This window comes from Mercenaria mercenaria, chromosome 19 (genome assembly GCF_021730395.1).
Source record: "Mercenaria mercenaria strain notata chromosome 19, MADL_Memer_1, whole genome shotgun sequence".
NCBI lineage: Eukaryota > Metazoa > Mollusca > Bivalvia > Venerida > Veneridae > Mercenaria > Mercenaria mercenaria.
This window is the reverse complement of record NC_069379.1, coordinates 6073130-6092455: the sequence shown is the minus strand read 5'-3', so window position 1 is coordinate 6092455 and position 19326 is coordinate 6073130. Positions and strand designations below refer to the sequence as shown.

The following is a 19326-nucleotide window of genomic DNA, read 5'->3' as shown; positions in this document are numbered from 1 at the left end:
TTTTCAACTTATCCAGGATTTCGCCAGAATTTTTAATCGACCAAAATAAGTGTTTACCAGAGTTTTCGTATACTTTATCGCACTTGTTACAGACGACACTGGATCGACAACTGTGCATGCCAAATGATTTATGTAACTCGAAATATTAATCATTATCCATCATCTTACTTTATCTATATTTATCCCAGTTGACAGTTCTTATAAACTATCATAAAATTACAAATTTTACGTCATCACTGTTTCCTAACGAAATGTGTTATCAATAGTACTCGAATAATGTAGTAGAGATTCACACATGAAATAAAACTGTATGACACGTTAGCTTTTTGTAAAATATATCTTACTGTCATTTGTCAAAATATAAAAATTGACAGTATCATAATGTACAAAAGAAGGCACTGCGTTTTTACCAATTCTACAAAACTTTTCATTCAACTGAGTCTCAAATATAGAACCATCTACTTTCCAGATCTTGTGATACAATTTTATACTCCAGGAGAGGTTTCGAACCTACAGCGGGTAAGTAGTTCCCAAGATGGGAAACCATATTAAACCCAGACGGTATATTTATAATTGGGATTGAAGCGGATCCCAGGTGGATTGTAATGCGGGTCCCATGTGGGCTCCTTTGTGGTCTCAGTTATTATACACCATGTAGGGCCTGTCTGGGTCCGATATCATATACAATATGGACTCTTTAGGGTCATTCTGATTTACAACAGATTTATACATGTGCCAAAACATTTAAACTTTTAAAATGTTACATTAAAGAAACTTTGTACATTAATTGGTCTATATTTAAAGATTGAGAGAAGAGATAAGGACAGACACAGTGACAAGGGCTTTGAAGCAGTCAACTGTGGCTGCTGTGTGTGCGACAGCCGGCAACATGTTCCACTGGCCTACTGTCCTAGGGAAAAATGAGTACTTATAGGAATCTTTTGATGTGCCAATGTGTCTAAAGCTGTATTGCACCTGTCAATATTTTGCCCGTCCGGGGGGGGGGGGGGGGGGGGGGGGGGGGCGGCGGGCTGACCCAGGGGAATTTGACATTTCAAAAATTTTGTTGTCTAAATCCCCACCCCAGAGACAACCTTTTTTGTCTAAATCCCACCCTAGAACCTGGTTGGTACATCAAATGTTTGTCAAATTTCCGCCTGTCGGGAATGGCCTTCTGTCTAAAGTCCCGTGTATGCCCGCCGCTCCCCCGGGCGGGCAAAATATTGACAGGTGCATATATATGTTACCATGCCCATGCCGCGTTCTTGAATCAGCTGGTATTAGTAAGTCCTTTTCCGGATAAATAGCTACAACGTGGTGGACAACTTTACAATATCTTCGGCTCCCTTGCAAACGTCGGAAAAATCAGTCATCTATTTTCGCAGCATATTTTTTATCAAGGTTGAAAACTCTATTGTACGTTTTTAAGAGAAATCTGACATTGAGCATGATCTAAATGTGATGATAGCGACACCATAGTAGGAATCGTTTTTGTCAATACTATTCCCACCAGCAAGCGCTTTATAACCTGGATTGTACAAACTTCCGGCGAAAATGGAAGCAATGCAGACAGAATTTTGGAGAAATGGGCCTCAACCAGGCGCTTTATACAATTTTCCTGGAGGAAGAATTGGCAGTCGCGAAGAACCTGTCAAAAGAACACTGTATGGTTCTATTTTATCAAAGATAAGGCTCCTTTTTTTGAAAAATGTGTTTGTATTTCGGTGACAGTGCAAGTTTCATTGTGATTTTGTGGGTGGGGTATGTAGGTAGACATAGTACAGTCCGTGTTTTTGTTACCAACACTACAAAGTTGTTCTACTTTATTCTAAGTTATAGATAGAGTTTATGAAGTGGATTCTTCATGAAGAAGAACCTGATAGGGAGTGCTTACGTAAAGTTGGTGGTTCTACCCAGGTGCCTGCTCGTGACGAAATAGTGCACAGAAGGGCACCTGAGGTCTTCCTCCACCACCAAAGCTGGAAAATTGCCATATGACCTATAATTGTTTCGATGTGACATTAAACTCAACAAAATAATAAATAAATTTGATGGTAACCTCATTTTTCAGTTACCCATCAGTAACAGGAACTTCGGTGTTGGGTATCAAATTCAAGGATGGTGTGGTTATAGCAGCCGATAAACTCGGATCATATGGCTCCATGGCAAGATTTAGAGATCTTTCAAGAATCCTGAAGGTATATTTTAACCTTAACCCAGCTTTTCTTAAATGGACTGGTCCATCATTCAGTTTGAGCAGCAGCACTAATATTATTCAAAGGGGTGTTCAGTGAAAATTTGTCCCCACACAACCTATTTTCAAACACAACCTATTTTCGACCGCCTAGGACTTTGTATGATAAAAATCTTTACAAGCCAAATTTATCAGTTGTGATTGTTTCACTGTTTACAGCAGAGACAGAACATGTTAGGAACCTATTCGCCTTCAGTTTTGGTACTTAGAAAAGCTAGGAAGACATTTCGACCTCAAGACATTTCAACCCCAAGAGACAATTCGACCCCAAGACATTTCAACCCCAACTCCTTGGACATTTCGACCCCATTCAATGATATGCCTGAAAACATCTAAGAATGCCGTCATTATTATAATTAAGTTTTAATCTATAGATAATTGAGCAATTTCAAAATGTAATAAAGCTTAATTAGCAATTAAAATGTTAAAATACGGTTATTTTAGCGAAAATAAGAATTTTTTTTACGAAAATGAGCCGTATTTGTCTAAATTTCTTTATTTTCTAAAATTCTTTTTCTAATTTCTTAAAGACTATATTAGTACCTGCCTTCATATGAAAACGAGTGATTTTTATCTAACAATAACGAAATAATCATCATTTATATATATTTTTTATGATTTATGTATCAGCCGCGTTTATTACGTAAATAATTTAAGATCAAACTGTTCTGATTATCTATCTTAAAATAACCTTCATATCACATATTTTCATACTTGGTGCTTATTTATATTTTCAAATCATTTTAAAGACTATTTAGTACATGGCTGTATTAAAACAAAAAAGATTTTTAAATCATGGGCCGATTTCGCTGATTTGAATTATGAAAATAACTTTAATAAAGTCACATTTTTAATACCTCTTTATTTATTTATTTCAACCAAATATAAATAATTATAATGTAACTCAAAGAAGTTTAAGATGTCACCATCTTCATTACATTGATATTTAAAATCAAAATCAGAAAAACGTGATCTTTTGATTGGATTATCTCACCTTGATTTATTGTTTGTTGATATACAGCACGTGTATATTTATCTGCAGTGCGCATTGCAATAAATAATCAATTAAGCGATCGTGGTGACATCGGATATTTATAAACATGTGTCAACAGTATCATTAATTTCGGCAAAAATGTAAAGAAAACGATAGAAAATTAAACAACACATTGCTTATTTTCGTAAGCGATTTTGACGCACACATAAAGTATTTGCTTTACAGAATATGATTTTTGTTATTTACAAACTGCTCTTTTCTTTTCTATGAATGACATTCCTTCCAGTTGTAAAATATCAAACACGAAATCTCCGTTACTGCAAAATATAAGAATATATGAGTACTGTTCTGTTAAAAACGGGGAAAAAATTATTATCATATTTCATATCTGTAAGGAAAATGTGGCAGCCGTATTACTTTTTTCTATTTAAATATTTTAGCAAATACACGTGATTTAAAGTATGATTTTTTTAAAGTATGATTTTAGCAACTTCAAGCGATTTCGGTCACACATTAAACCGGAATCCACCTAAAAAAACGGGATACACTGAAATGCATTTTCCATAACCGGGATACACCGGAATGCATTTTCCATAACCGGGATACACCTATATTTTGTTAGTTAAAGGTATTTTTGAAGTTTTTTTGAAATAATTCAATCATATATCATAAATGAATAAAATACGAAAGGAAAATAAAATACGTTCAAACACGTTTCCATTACCGAAATACACCATTATTTTACTAATAAATGGTATTTTTGTAGGGTTTATTGCAGAAATTATTCGTGTATAATATAAATAATACTGGCAGTAAGTTTCAAAAGGATAAATAAAATTCTTTAACGCAAAACAAATTTATAAGAGATTGAAATTCGGCGACCATGCGGGAAATTGCCATAATCGAAATACACCTGTATTTCTTTAACAAATGGTATTTTTGAAGTGATTAATAACTGAATTCAAACATATATATCATAAATTATTATTTTTCAAAAGGAAATTAAAATGCTTTTGCAAGTTTTGCGCGTTACGTCTTGTACACGATTGAAAATCGGCGTGCGCTCTGGAAATTTGTGCATTCGGAATTTCCATGTCCTAGATTCTCTGATGTACACAAGTATTTCTCTAATAAATCGTATTTTTAGGGTTTATGATAGAATTCAATCAGATCTCAAATAAATAATTACTTTACAAAAGGAAGATAAGATGCACAAAACGTTTTTATACGAAGTTGAAAATTTGTTGAGCGCACGGGAAATTTGCGCACTTGTGGATGAACAACAATCGCCAGAATTTTGTTAGCTTTTAAATTAAATAAAAGCTTATCATATTTAACTGCACTTACCTTAAGCTTGTTAGACATTATTTGTCACATGTCACTTGTGTGTGCTTACAAATACAATGTATACTGATTAATTGATATAATCAAAAGGTGTGATAATCCAATCAAACTCTATCTGAGGACTAATCAGAGGCACGTGTTTTTTTACGCCGCATATATTCAAAGGACATTAATTGTGCTTCGGCAATAAATGCAGTAAACGTTTTTATATTCATATATAAACCTGATATAATTCTTTTAAAAACTGATTTTTCATAATATATTTTCTTTTTAAATTATCAAATTAAACAAGAAGAAATAATTCAATTAGTTCCAATAATAAAACTTTCCGGTCAGCGCGGTTTATTCCCCGACATGTATTTTGTGTATGATTCATTTAAAAATAGAATATTTATATACATCTATATATAAATATTTTCTAAAATATGCAAAATGGAAGAAATATAAAATGAAAACATACAACTATTTCTGAGGGATCGAAATGTCTTGGGGTCAAAATGTCTTTGGGGTTGAATTGTCCAAGAAAATTAAATTTTGGGGTTGAAATGTCTTGGGGTCGAAATGTCTTGGGGTCGAAACGTCCAAGATTCCTTAGAAAATTATGTAAATTCCATTTATGTAGCAGCACTATGTTTTCAAGAGGTTTTTCTTATTACTAAAAAGCCTGCATCTTTCCTTGTCTACTACCTATTCTTGCTTAAGCCAATATCAGTATTTATATATCTTTTGCACTTAATGTTTATTGCTTAACACATGCTTACTGCCAGAATTGTGAAGCATATTATTATTAAATTATTTTGACAGTGAATCATGATGCCTGTCCTTGCAACATTTTTTTTCATTTTCTAAGCAATTTGAAATATTTGGAGTGTCAAAAGCTTAGCAATTATATAATACATTGTCATATGTAACAGCTATCAATGTAGCAGATGTGACACCCTTGTTCTCTTGAGTAATTGAGCACATGATATAGTTCTTTAGATAATGCACTAACTTTTGGCTGCCATTTTCTTTACCCTACCCCCTGTAATTTAGGTGCTAATTTAGGCAAGTGTACCTACAGTATATTGATCTGCCATGTTGGTTTTAGTGTTTGTTGCCAGACTTGAATTTTGGGTGTTTTATGTTTGCCATGTTGTAATGAAACTACAGTAAAAGTTTAGTGCTGTTTCATTTCCCTGGAAGGAAAATACCACCTGTGGTTGAATTTAGGTTGTAAATTTTCAGCATGACTTCCTACTGATGGCTTTCAAAATCATCCTGCCAGGGATTCGACCAGTTAGAAACTTGAAACTTAAATGGTATGCTTTTATAGCACTTATGCTGATAGAAAGTGTTAGACAATAAACCAAAGATTTGGACTTGCATTTGTACAAAACTGCACAGAAAACTTGTTAAGCGGTTGAAAACTGGTTGTGCCGGGATACTAACTGAATTTATGTCCTTGCAGGCTGATCTTGGTCTGCACTGGTTGCAATGCCAGAATCACTTGCCCCTGCAGGCTAATTGCTAATAGAAGACTTACTGGAACGGTTGCTTGATCTCCCTGTCTTTCTCTGATCAATAAATTTTCTATATCATATTTAGAGAATCTAATTATAACTTAAGTCACTTGATTCAACATACATGAACTTACCTACCTAATTTATTCAGGCTTCCATGGCTGAGTGGTTAAGGTTGTTGTCTTCAAATCACATTCCCCTTGCTGCAGTGGATTTGAAACATTGTATATAGAGTGTAGAATTGTCTCCTGTGAGGAAGCCTTTAAGCTGGCTTATGGAAGGTTGATGGTTCTAACCAATATCTTCCCATGCATGGGAAATTAAACAGAGGAATTCCTGGGGTCTAACCATCTTCCTTTGTCATCAGAAGCCCAAAAGTTGTCATTATGACCTAGAATAGTGCTGGAGTGAGGTTAAACACAACAAAAGAACTACATAATTTAGTACACTTCAATGGTTTCAAAATCATTAAGGGCACAAAAAATTGTTGAATATTAAATGTTGGTGGTTTATTTTTTACAGTTAAAGTGTTATACCAAGATTCTTTGGCATTAGGACCAAACTATGATTATATTAAAGTAAAGTTTTGAAGATTACCATTACACTTGCGCATTCATGAGACTAGCCCAATATTTGAACTTTGCTTTTACAGAATTACGCATTCATGGGTCTTTTGTTTGTTTGTTTTGGGTTTAACGCCGTTTTTCAACAGTATTTCAGTCATGTAACGGCGGGCAGTTAACCTAATCAGTGTTCCTGGATTCTGTACCAGTACAAACCTGTTCTCCGCAAGTAACTGCCAACTTCCCCACATGAATTATCAGAGGTGGAGGACTAATGATTTCAGACATAATGTCGTTTATCAAATAGTCACGGAGAACATACGCCTCGCCCGAGGATCGAACTCGCGACCCCGCGATCCGTAGACCAACGCTCTTACCTACAGAGCTAAGCGGGCGGGCTCATTCATGGGTCTGGCCCAGCATTTGAACTTTACTACTACAGAATTACTATTACCCATTCACAGGTCTAGCCAAATATTTGAACTTTGTGGTTACAGAATTATACAGTAATGTTTGTAATGCTGACTGTTGAATTATTTCAGGTAAATGACCAGGTTGTTGTGGGAGCAAGTGGAGATTATGCTGACTACCAGTTTCTGTCAGAGATTATTGAACAAACGGTGTAAGTTTTTCTCATAAAGTTTCCGTATGTATTCATGAACAATGAGTTTTGTCTCTTTACTTTAACAAATCTTGTCCAGTTGCTGTGAAATCTGTATCTTGGGCACAAATGTGTGTTTTTTTTAAATGGCTATTTCCTTTGGATATCTCAGTGATATGTATTGCAGTTTTGTTTTGATTCTCCAAAAATCCTAAACACTTGCTTATTTGAATAATGTGAGCGGCCCCATGAGAAAACCAATATAGTGGCTTTGCGACCAGCATGGATCCAGACCAGCCTGCACATCTGCTCAGTCTGGTCAGGATCCATGCCGTTGCTAACGGTTTCTCTAATTGCAATAGGCTTTGAAAGCAAATAGCATGGATCCTGACGAAACTGCGCGAATGTGTAGGCTGGTCCGGATCCATGCTGGTCGCAAAGCCACTATGTTGGTTTTCTCATGGCATGGCTCATGTTGTTGCAAATTTCATTACCCGAGGATAAAATCTATGAAAAATAGTCTGCCATAAATATTTATGCTGAGATAGAGTCATTTTACAGTATTTTTAAAAGGGATTAAGTTCCTGATCAAAATGATTTAACAAAGAGTTTATTGCTGGATTTTCTTTATAACTATACGAATAAGAACTTAGTCAAAGCGTGCTGGGCACTTCGTTATGGAGTTACCGTCTCTTGACATCAGCAGTTTATCTGAGGTCCAAGAATTTATTCCATTTTTGGCTGCCTATTTTATTTCTCCTTGGCATTCCAAAATTGCTAAGTTTAAGTATTCTTCATAATAGATGAGTATAATATAATCTTTGTTTATGACACGTCTGAAAAGCAAACACCTTTCCACAAAGACTCACCTTTCCAGTGAAATTTTTCTTGGCAAATTAAAATCTCTTCACAGCAACTATTTAAGAACTACACAGTTTTGTCTTACCTGTTTCATTAATTTGTCATCATTTTATTAAAAGATTTATGACTTCTCAGGATCACAATTTGTTAAAACTTGAGGTTGGAAACCAGTGTTAAGACTCTTGCCTCTTATTGGTTGATTTAAGCATAGTTTTGAAACTGACCAATGAAAAAGCAGATTTCTGAGACAGGTTTCCAAACTAAAGTTTTACAATCTTGGAACCAGTTTGGTTTCAAGAATGCTAAAAGCAAATTTGTTAACAGTTCTCTGATATACTAAGGCCTTGACACTCAGCAGTGTCCCAGTATCCTGAGGACCCCAAATTCTAGTGAGGGACACCAATTTTTCAAAGCTAGGTTTATATGAGTTAAGATTTAGCAGTTTTGATTGCTTTCAAACTTGAGGGATCCCTTGTATTAATGAGGGACACCAAAGTCTGCATATAGGAGGCCCTCTGGGACACCACTGAAAAAAGTTAGTGTCAAGGCCTGTTACTGTAAACCAAGAGATTTTGTTGCTTTAAAATTCATGAAGACAGTTTATTTGCAAACTTAAATCGAATTTGTAGCTAGCTAATATAGTTCCGTATTATCACTGTCGATATGCCAACATTAATATTTGCAAAACTGATAGTAAATGGAAAAATGCTAAGTATTGTTGTCGGGAACATTTCTAAGTGACTAATATGTAAGATATATGTATTTGTTTCATGCAGAGATATTTGCACATTAAAATCATGTATTGTAGGATAGATGAAGAGTGTTTGAATGACGGGTTCGGATACACACCGTGTAGCCTGTTTTCCTGGTTAACAAGGTTCATGTACGATAGACGCTCCAAAATAAATCCATTATGGAACACTTACGTAGTGGCTGGTTGGCAAGACGAGGAGCCGTATGTATCTTTGTTCAGATTAACCCTTACCCGCTAAATTTCTATAATGGACTGGTCCATCATTCAGTTTGGGCAGTACCATTTACTATTTAAAGGGTTGTTCGCTGAAAATTTACTGACTGAATAGCAAACAGTGCAGACCATGATCAGTCTGCATGGATTGCAAAGGCCGAAACACTTGCCAACAGCAGGCTTAGAGCATTGTAGATTGCTTGTATACTCACTTATACTGTTGGACATAAATTTTTACAAGGTAACACTTCGACTTTCTTATATAAAAGTAGAAGAAAAGTGTTATGAAAAGTATATACTGTTGCAGGCTTAATTTACAGAAGTATTTGATAAATATTTTACTGTTATAACAAATCGCGGCAAATGCTTTTATACTACAGGATTGAACATAAAGCGAAAAAAGTTTTAAGTTGATGGGTAGTTTTTACACTGTGTCTATGTACATGTATGTTATATGTTACAGTTTCCTTGGTTACGTAGACAAGATAGGTGTGGCTTACCAAGCGCCTTCAGTATCCAGTGGTTATGGAGCATACATAGCACAGGTATTTATATTCTTTTTCTGAAAGAGGGGGGCGTGTTATGTGAACAGGCAGGCAGGCAGGCAGTCAGCGCCCAAAGGATGTCCGCTGTCTAAGTCAAACGGTTTTCATCTGATCTTCACCAAACTTGCTGACAATGTTTGTAGGCATAATATCTCGGCCAAGCAGGATAAGCAGATAAATTGTCCCAGGCACTCTTGGATGCTGGCCTTTGAATTTCCTGAAAAACTGCAAATTTAGCCTTGTCTGCTCTATTCTTGGTGATGGTTTTTATCCTATCTTCACCAAACTTGGTGACAATGATTGCCCCAGTCACTCTTGAATTATGACACTTAAAATATGCCAAGTTTGATGCAGGCGTATTTTGTGACAGTCCGGCACTCTTGTTCACCCTTGTATTAAAATATAATGGAATATCAACTCTAAATTGAAGATCATAATTCACGAGTCTCTAGCTACTGTTAAGTCCACAAGTTCTTTGCCTCTGTAATTTTTAGCTCACCTGTCACATAGTGACAGGGTGAGCTTTTGTGATCGCCCTTCGTCCGTCCGTCGTCCGTCCACAATTTCTTGTCTGCACGATAGTGGTTTCATTTATGATTTTATTTTAACCAAACTTGCACACAACTTGTATCACCATAAGATCTCGGTTCCTTTCTTGAACTGGCCAGATCCCATCATGGGTTCCAGAGTTATGGCCCCTGAAAGGGCCAAAATCAGCTATTTTGACCTTGTCTGCACAATAGCAGCTTTATTTATGATTTGATTTTTTACCAAGCTGGCACACAACTTGTATCACCATAAGATCTTGGTTCCTTTTTTGAACTGGCCAGATCCCATTATGGGTTCCAGAGTTATGGCCCCTGAAAGGGCCAGAATTAGCTTTTTTGACCTTGTCTGCACAATAGCAGCTTCATTTATGATTTGATTTTAACCAAACTTGCACACAACTTGTATCACTATAAGATCTTGGTTCCTTTCTTGAACTGGCTGAATTCCATTATGGGTTCCAGAGTTATGGCCCCTAAAAGGGCCAGAATCAGCTATTTTGACCTTGTCTGCACAATAGCAGCTTCATGTATGATTTGAATTTAATCAAACTTGCACAAAACTTGTGTTGCCATAAGATCTCAGTTCCTTTGTTGAACCGGCCAGATCCCATAATGGGATCCGTCCGTCCGTACGTCACACTTCATTTCGGAGCAATAACTGGAGAAACATTTGACCTAGAACCTTCAAACTTCATAGGGTTGTAGGGCTGCTGGAGTAGACGACCCCTATTGTTTTTGGGGTCACTCCGTCAAAGGTCAAGGTCACAGGGGCCTGAACATTGAAAACCATTTCCGATCAATTACTAGAGAACCACTTGACCCAGAATGTTGAAACTTCATAGGATGATTGGCCATGAAGAGTAGATGACCCCTATTGATTTTGGGGTCACTCCGTCAAAGGTCAAGGTCACAGGGGCCTGAACATTGAAAACCATTTCCGATCAATAACTAGAGAGCCACTTGACCCAGAATGTTGAAACTTCATAGGATGATTGGTCATGAAGAGTAGATGACCCCTATTGATTTTGGGGTCACTCCATCAAAGATCAAGGTCACAGGGGCCTGAACATTGAAAACCAGTTCCGATCAATAACTAGAGAACCACTTGACCCAGAATGTTGAAACTTCATAGGATGATTGATCATAAAGAGTAGATGACCCCTATTAATTTTGGGGTTACTCCATCAAAGGTCAAGGTCACAGGAGCCTGAACATGGAAAACCATTTCCGATCAATAACTAGAGAACCACCTGACCCAGAATGTTGAAACTTCATAGGATGATTGTACATGCAAAGTAGATGACCCCTATCGATTTTGGGGTCACTCCATTAAAGGTCAAGGTCACAGGGGCCTGAACATTGAAAACCATTTCCAGTCAGTAACTTGAGAACCACTTGACCCAGAATGATGAAACTTCATAGGATGATTGGTCATGCAGAGTAGATGACCCCTAACAATTTTAGGGTCACTCTGTTAAAGGTCAAGGCCACAGGGGCCTGAACATGGAAAACCATTTCCAATCAATAACTTGAGAACCTCTCGACCCAGAATGTTGAAACTTAATAGGATGATTGTTCATGCAGAGTAAATGACCCCTATTGTTTTTGGGGTCACTCCGTTAAAGGTCAAGGTCACAGGGGCCTGAACATTGATAACCAGTTCCGATCAATAACTTGAGAACCACCTGACCCAAAATGTTGAAACTTCATAGGATGATTGAACATGCAGAGTAGATGGCCCCTATTGATTTTGGGGTCAGTCTATTAAAGGTCAAGGTCACAGTGGCCTGTTCATGTAAAATCATTTTTTAGAAATAACTTGAGAACCACTTGACCTACAATGTTGAAATTTAATAGGATGGTTGGACATGCAGAGTAGATGACCCCTATTTATTTTGAGGTCACTTGATCAAAGGTCAAGGTCACAGGAGCCTGAACAGTGACTTGAGAACCACTAGGCCAAGAATGTTGAAATTTAGCGGAATGACTGGACATGCCAAGTAGATGATTCCTATTGCAGCCAACCGTCAGTGTCTCTTTGACTTTCGCTCCTGACCTCTATTGACTTCTTGCCTATAGGACTTTGCATTGGGGGAGACATGCGCTTTTTTACAAAAGCATTTTCAAGTTTGATACAAACTTCCAAAATATCTTCAACAACAATAAATCTTGGATTCCATGACGAATCAGATCCAATCGTAGGTTCCAGAGTTATTTTATACCTGATTACCTCCCCTGATTGTAGTCAAAATGGATTTATATCAGTAAGTACTTATATGACTTATTTGAAATTTCATTATTATCATTAGTTGGACTGAGTCAATCAGGGTAGATAACTATGGACTGGTTTTATGTCAAATTACCTCCCTTTATTTCAAATTAAAATGGGTATATCTCCGTAACTAATGAAAATACTGATGTGAAATTTCATTTGTCAACAGATTTATTTGGCAGATCCTTCTTTTGTTCACTTACAATAATTTTCTTTTGAATTACTTCCCTTTTACGTTAATATAAATAGCTTATTTTTAGTAACTTTTTTATTATTGGCTGTAGGGAAAAACCAAGACCACTTTTCTGTGGTACAACATGGATGGTACCTCCAATTTTAAGGTGTATTTTGACATAACTGTACCTTGTAAGAATTTTTTTTTCTTTTTGGTTAAATGTCTTTCCTTTGTTGTTCCTGTCCTTTTGACTTAGATATTTTTTCTGAGGACCTTCTTGTCCTCAAGTGCATTGATAACAGGTGAGCGATATAGGGCCATCATGGCCCTCTTGTTCAAGTCTCTTACCTGATGTTCACAAATCTCTTACCACTGGAAGTTGACAAGTCCCTCACCAAAATTGGTTCACATGTTCCTCACCACTGGGTTAATAAGTCCCTCACCACTTTGAGTTCACAAGTTCCTCACCACTGGGTTAATAAGTCCCTCACCACTTTGAGTTCACAAGTCCCTCACTACTGTGAGTCCACAAATCGCTTACAACAGTTCACAAGTCCCTCATCATTAAGTTCATAAGTCCCTCATCATTAAGTTCACAAGTTCCTCACCACTGTGAGTTCACAAATCGCTTACAACAGTTCACAAGTCCCTCATCATTAAGTTCACAAGTTCCTCACCACTGTGAGTCCACAAATCGCTTACAACAGTTCACAAGTCCCTCATCATTAAGTTCACAAGTTCCTCACCACTGTGAGTCCACAAATCGCTTACAACAGTTCACAAGTCCCTCATCATTAAGTTCACAAGTTCCTCACCACTGTGAGTCCACAAATCGCTTACAACAGTTCACAAGTCCCTCGTCATTAAGTTCACAAGTTCCTCACAACTGTGAGTCCACAAATCGCTTACAACAGTTCACAAGTCCCTCATCATTAAGTTCACAAGTTCCTCACCACTGTGAGTTCACAAGTCCCTTACTACTATGACTTCACAGGTTTCTCACCACTGAGTTCACAAGTCCCCCATTACTGGGTTAACAAGGTCTTCACCACTTTCTGTTTGCAAGACTCGCACCACTATGAGTTCACAAGTTTCTCACCACTATGAGTTCACAAGTCCCTCACTACAATGAGTTCACAAGTTTCTCACCTTTGTATGTTTGCAAATCTCTCACACACTGTAAGTTTGCAAGTCACCCGTCACTGTAAGTTCAGAAGATCCTCACCACTGTCAGTGTGCAAGTCCTAAATCTGAAGTTCATAACCAATAAGTTCATAGACCATAACCAATTTAAGTCCCCCACCACTAAGTTCACAAGTCCCTTCCCTAAAATCCATAAGTCCTTCACCACTGTAAATTTACAAGTCTGTCAGAACTGTAGCTTCACAAGTCTCTTGCCTGAAGTTCACAATTCACTCACGACTGTTTATCACGATAGGCAAGAAAAATGATTTAACCCTTGTCATGATGGACAAAATTGATTCTGCCTTTGCAACCAGTGCAGATCATGATCAACCTGCACATCCATGAAGTTTGATCAAGATCTGCACTGTTTGCCATTCAGTCTGTATCTTTTTGGTGAGCATTTAACAGCTAATGGTACTGTCCAAATTGAAAGATGGACAAGTTCATTATAGAAATCTAGCAGGATAAGGGTTAATATGTCTGTTTGTGCATGACAGTTGTTTTCCCTTCACTCTGAACAGTTTGTCAAGACACCTTGCTAACACTCGGTTTCTCATTCCCTGCTGTCCCTTGAGCAGGGAAAAATCCTGCCTTAACAGGCAGGCATGTAAGAACTTCAAAGTTCTGTCTTGCAGTAAAACATGATGTAATACAGTAGAATTGTTGCCTAAATTTATATCATACTTTTAAACATATCACTTTATTCATGAAACTAAGATTTAGGGGAAATATACCTTAAGGGGAAATTTACATTTAGTGGAAATATTTTCTTTGTAGATATATTCAGCCATTTTGTGATTCTCTTTGTATACAGCAGTTTTGTGATTTTCTTTCTTTACACAGCCATTACTCCGAGATGCCCTGGAGAAGAACCCAAACATGGATGCTAAGCAAGCAGTAGAAACTATAGATAAATGTATGAGAGTACTCTACTACAGAGATGCACGGTCGTTAAATAAGGTACGTGTATCATTTATAATGGTTCAAGGTCATATTTTTCTGGTTAAACTCCAGTTTTCCTAATCACACAAGAGTGCAAACAAGAATTTACAAAAGATGGTTAATTGTAAAATAAAATGAGCCATGCCATGAGAAAACCAACATAGTGGCTTTGCAACCAGCATGGATCCAGACTAGCCTGCACATCTTTGCAGTCTGGTCAGGATCCATGCTGTTCGCTAACGGTTTCTCTAATTGCAATAGGGTTTGAAAATGAACAGCATGGATCCTAATCAGACTGTGCGGATGCGCAGGCTGGTCTGGATCCATGCTGGTCGCAATGCCACTATGTTGGTTTTCTCATGGTGTGACTCAAATATTTGCCTGTATGAAAATGTATATTGCTTTTCAGAGTTTGACAAAGGTTGTATTTTTAGTTTGTCAGATTTTTGAAAAAAAATCTACGAGGTATTGTTATCACTTGATCATCTGCATTGGTTAAAAAAATTGTTAAGGTCCACCTTTTCTCAAAAATGTATAACACCTGCATCTTTGAAACTTGTTTATCATCATTAATTTACTATAAAGGCCAAGAAGCATAACTCTCATATAACTCTTTTTAAAGAGCTGTAGCTTTGAAACTTTGCGCACTTGTTTATTATCCCCTGACGAAAGTCGGAGGGATATAGTTTTGGCATTGGCCATCCGTCCTTCCATCCGTCTTTCCATCCATCCGTCTGTCAGTCCGGAGCCATATCTAGGAAATATTTGGGAATATTTATATAAAACTTCATATACATGTTCACCACTATGAGTTTTTGCGGCCCGCCAAGTTTCAGCCAGATTGCCCTAGTAACACCAGAGTTATGGCCCTTAGGATTTTCTAGTGTTAACTATATAGGGTACTATAAATATGGCAATTTCTTCATCATAAATTTTTATATATTTGACATAGAACTATGAAACTTAGACTTTAGATCACCATAATGTTCATTCAGATTTATTTTGTAAATTAAGAGTTATTGCCCTTAAATTGTATAAAAATCCACATATTTGTACATAACAAACTTACCATTTGGTAGAATTTCTTTAAATTTCTTTCATTCTTTTCCATGAACATTTATTGTAAACATGTGAAGTTTTGTACCCACACCTGGTCACCCCCTTACCTTGATCAACCCCCCCCCCCCCCCCCCACCACAACAAAAAAAAATAAAATTATTCCTTATTTTAGATTTTTTCTCAAACAAACATCATATACATGTTCACCACTATGAGGTTATGGGGCTTATCAAGTTTCAGTCAGATTGCCCAAGTAACACCAGAGTTATGGACCTTATAAGTTCCTAGTGTTAACTATATAGGGTACTATAAATATCACTATTTCTGCATCATAACTTTTGATATATTTGACCTAGAACTATGAAACTTAAACAGAATTTAGAGCGCTATAATGTGGTTGTGCACACACAATTTCGTACGGATTTCTTTTGTAACTTCAGAGTTATTGCCCTTTAATTGTCTAAAAATCCACATATTTGTACATAACAAACTTACCATTTGGCAGAATTTCATTAAATGTCTTCCATTTCTTTTCCCTGAACATTTATTATTAACATGTGAAGTTGTTCACCCACACCTGGTCACCCACTTGCCTTGGTCACACCCCCTCCCCCTCCCACCAACCCCCCTCCTCCCCTAAAAAATAAAGAAAAATTTCATGCCTTATTTTTTTAAAACCTTAAATGAATATTTATCAACATGCAAGTTGTACCATTCCCCCATCTCGCATTTCAATTAACTGCATTTAATTTTAAAAGCTAAGCTTAATACAGTAAGCATATCCCATTCAAAATAAATTCTTTAGTCAGGATCAGAGTATCATACATTTATTATGTACTCTTTAATTAAACATTTGTTTTCTGTTAAATTGATTTTAACTAATGAAATTATTTGCTTCTTATTAACATCCTTATCTTTTTGCCAGATATATTTTTTTGCCATTCCTCACCACAAACCCTTTCGGCAGGGGATACCAATTCATCAAATTTGCTTGTTATTATAGATTAGTAAGTAGGTCAAGAACCATTACTCACTCTTGCATTTTGGCAGAATTATGGACCTTTCTAAGTTAGAAAAACAGTATTTCTTTGTTGTTTTTGTTTAAGTTCACTCTTCTTGAATACTTATTACAGCTTTGAAACTCTTTTTGTCATTAATTAAGATGAGTAAGAAGGCCAAGAACCATAACTCTGTATATTGTCCAGCATTTACATACAAGCAATGGCACCAGCAGGTGTTCCCTTTCGTAATGCTAGTTAATCCCTATGCTAAACACTACTGATTCTGCCTTTGTGACCAGTGTAGATCGTGATCAGCCTGCATATACATGCAGTCTGATCATGAGCTGCACTGTTTGTCATTCAGTCAGTATATTTTAGGTAAGCACCCCTTTTATCAGTTGATGGTACTGTCCCCATTGAAAGATGGACAAGTTCATTATAGAAATTTAGTAGGGTAAGGATTTATTCTTTATTTCTCCTTTTTCATTGCAGTATGAGCTGGCTGTGGTCACAAAAGATGGTGTAGAAATCAGATCTCCAGTTGCTTCACAACCTAACTGGGAAATAGCTCATCTAATCAAGTAAGTTTATACTCATTAGATGATACTTTACCAGTGATCTAGTGGTTAAACTCGACTGTCAATCCAGAGGTCTGGGATTCTAATTCCTGTCCAGGCACTTGTAATTTCTTGAGATGCTGTTGAGTGTCTCCCACCTAACTAAGAGGCCTGTATTGGTTCTTCCCAGGACAAATGGCTTCGCATGTATCGGTGCTGTAAACCAAGCACGTTAAAGAACCAGAAAACAGATGGCTTTGCATGTATCAGTGCTGTAAACCAAGCACGTTAAAGAACCAGACTGTCTGTTCGCAAAGAGCTAGGCATGTCTGTATTTCTTGGGACTTTGTCTCACTTTGCCCCTCTGGTCAGATCGCTCTGTGTCTGTACAAGTAGAGGATGAATTTTGTGCCCTAAGTGGCTGTGTTTGCGCTATGTAAAGTGCCTTTGAATGTGTTTGCTGATTTTAACTGAAAACGGGATGTTTTGGAAATATATATAATGTAAAAATTGCAAATAAAAGCAGTTCCATGTTGACACCACCCATTTGAAAGAGGAGAATGTAGCTGACCCCTGTTGCCATGGTGGTCGGTATGTCAAAGGTCACAGTATCAGTTTAGCATTTCATGAATGCTTGGGCTTATGTATCAGACTTCATATGTTGATTTCCTGTTGACAGTAGATGGCCCTTTATGAATTTTGGGTCAGTAGGTCATAGGTCAGAGTCGCAGTGACATTTAGACTTGAACAGGCAGGGCTTGACACTAACAGTGTCCCGGGATCCCAAGGATCCCAAATTCTAGCAAGGGACACCCATTATTCAAAGCTAGGTATTCCTCCAGGATACCTATTTTCAACAACGACGATGTAACAGCCACATTAAATACCGAGTTACATTAACAAATTCTTAATTCTAACAGAATATTTAGCCAAGTTTCAACAAAAGTATCATGTCATAGTGCTTTATCTTAGTGCATGTTCTGTCATATCTGTCATCAGATTCTTGCATTTCATACCTCATTACTTGTGCAATAAGTTTAAGTAATGTTTTTGTCTATTTTCAGGGGATATGAATAAACTAGAAGATGCAATCTCTTTTCATCAGTTATCATCAGTATGTTGGACCATTTCATGTGCTGGACTATTTTCTGTGCCGGACTATTTTCATGACAACTTGATAACATAGCCATCTTGCACAGAGCAGTGAAATGTCTGCTTAGTGGGATGTGTTCACCAATTTAATGCTCTACAGACTTTGACTTTGAATTAGAAATTCTGATACTTATTTGATAATCATTAATTTTGAAATAAGTTCTATATTTTATTTTTTTTTAATTGGCTACATTCTTGAATACAGATGGTTGGTATTTATACAAAAAGAAAAACACAAAAAAACAACAAGAAAAACAAGAAATGAAATAAGTACTTGAAATAATTCCTTAATTTTGATATACTTGCTTGTTTTCAAGATTAAAATTTTATTTATTTGATGCACCCTGCTGCAGTATGGTTTCATTTGGTACGGATTTGAAGTAAAGCATTAAAACATAGGTACATCATATAAATTTCATTCCTGTATTTCACCTTATCTTGTCATGTGATAAAAGTGCTACATAAAAGCCTTAAATTGTTGTTTTTATCTTGCTTCACCTGCATCCAGTGAGGAGTAAAACCCAACTCGCCGGAATTATTAGTTAAAATGGCGCCAAACTTCGTCTGTGGTATGAAAGTCTCTCAAGATCGAAAGCTTCTTTCTGCTTGACAACTTTTGGAGCCACCAGAGTTTAAAAAAGAAAACCTTTAGAGCAATAACTTGACTTAAGTTGGTCTTTGTGTAGTCATCACTCTGTCTAAAAGGCCCTGTTTAAGTGCAGATTTAGGGTCCCTCCGCAAAAGCTTCAGTTTCTCTGCATACAATTCAAGTGGGATTGACAACAACCACAAGGGATGAACACC

The 19326-nt window shown here is 36.8% G+C and overlaps 1 protein-coding gene across 1 annotated transcript; it reads left to right on the top strand.

Annotated features, from left to right (window-relative positions):
• Positions 1-1508: 1508 nt before the first annotated feature.
• LOC123542445 (proteasome subunit beta type-4-like) lies at positions 1509-19002 on the top strand. Its single transcript, XM_045328312.2, has 8 exons — positions 1509-1664; positions 2072-2198; positions 7200-7279; positions 8928-9074; positions 9550-9631; positions 14655-14771; positions 17306-17394; positions 18435-19002. The coding sequence occupies exons 1-8, from the start codon at positions 1555-1557 to the stop codon at positions 18445-18447; spliced, it is 765 nt and encodes a 254-aa protein (XP_045184247.1). The 5' UTR covers positions 1509-1554; the 3' UTR covers positions 18448-19002.
• The last annotated feature ends 324 nt before the right edge of the window (positions 19003-19326 follow it).

Coding starts and splice junctions, on each gene's coding strand:
- LOC123542445 (XM_045328312.2), top strand. CDS start 1,555: ATGGAAGCAATGCAGACAGAATTTTGGAGAAATGGGCCTCAACCAGGC. Junction 9,075..9,549: donor GGTTGGCAAGACGAGGAGCC/GTATGTATCTTT, acceptor TATATGTTACAG/TTTCCTTGGTTACGTAGACA. Junction 14,772..17,305: donor ATGCACGGTCGTTAAATAAG/GTACGTGTATCA, acceptor TTTTCATTGCAG/TATGAGCTGGCTGTGGTCAC.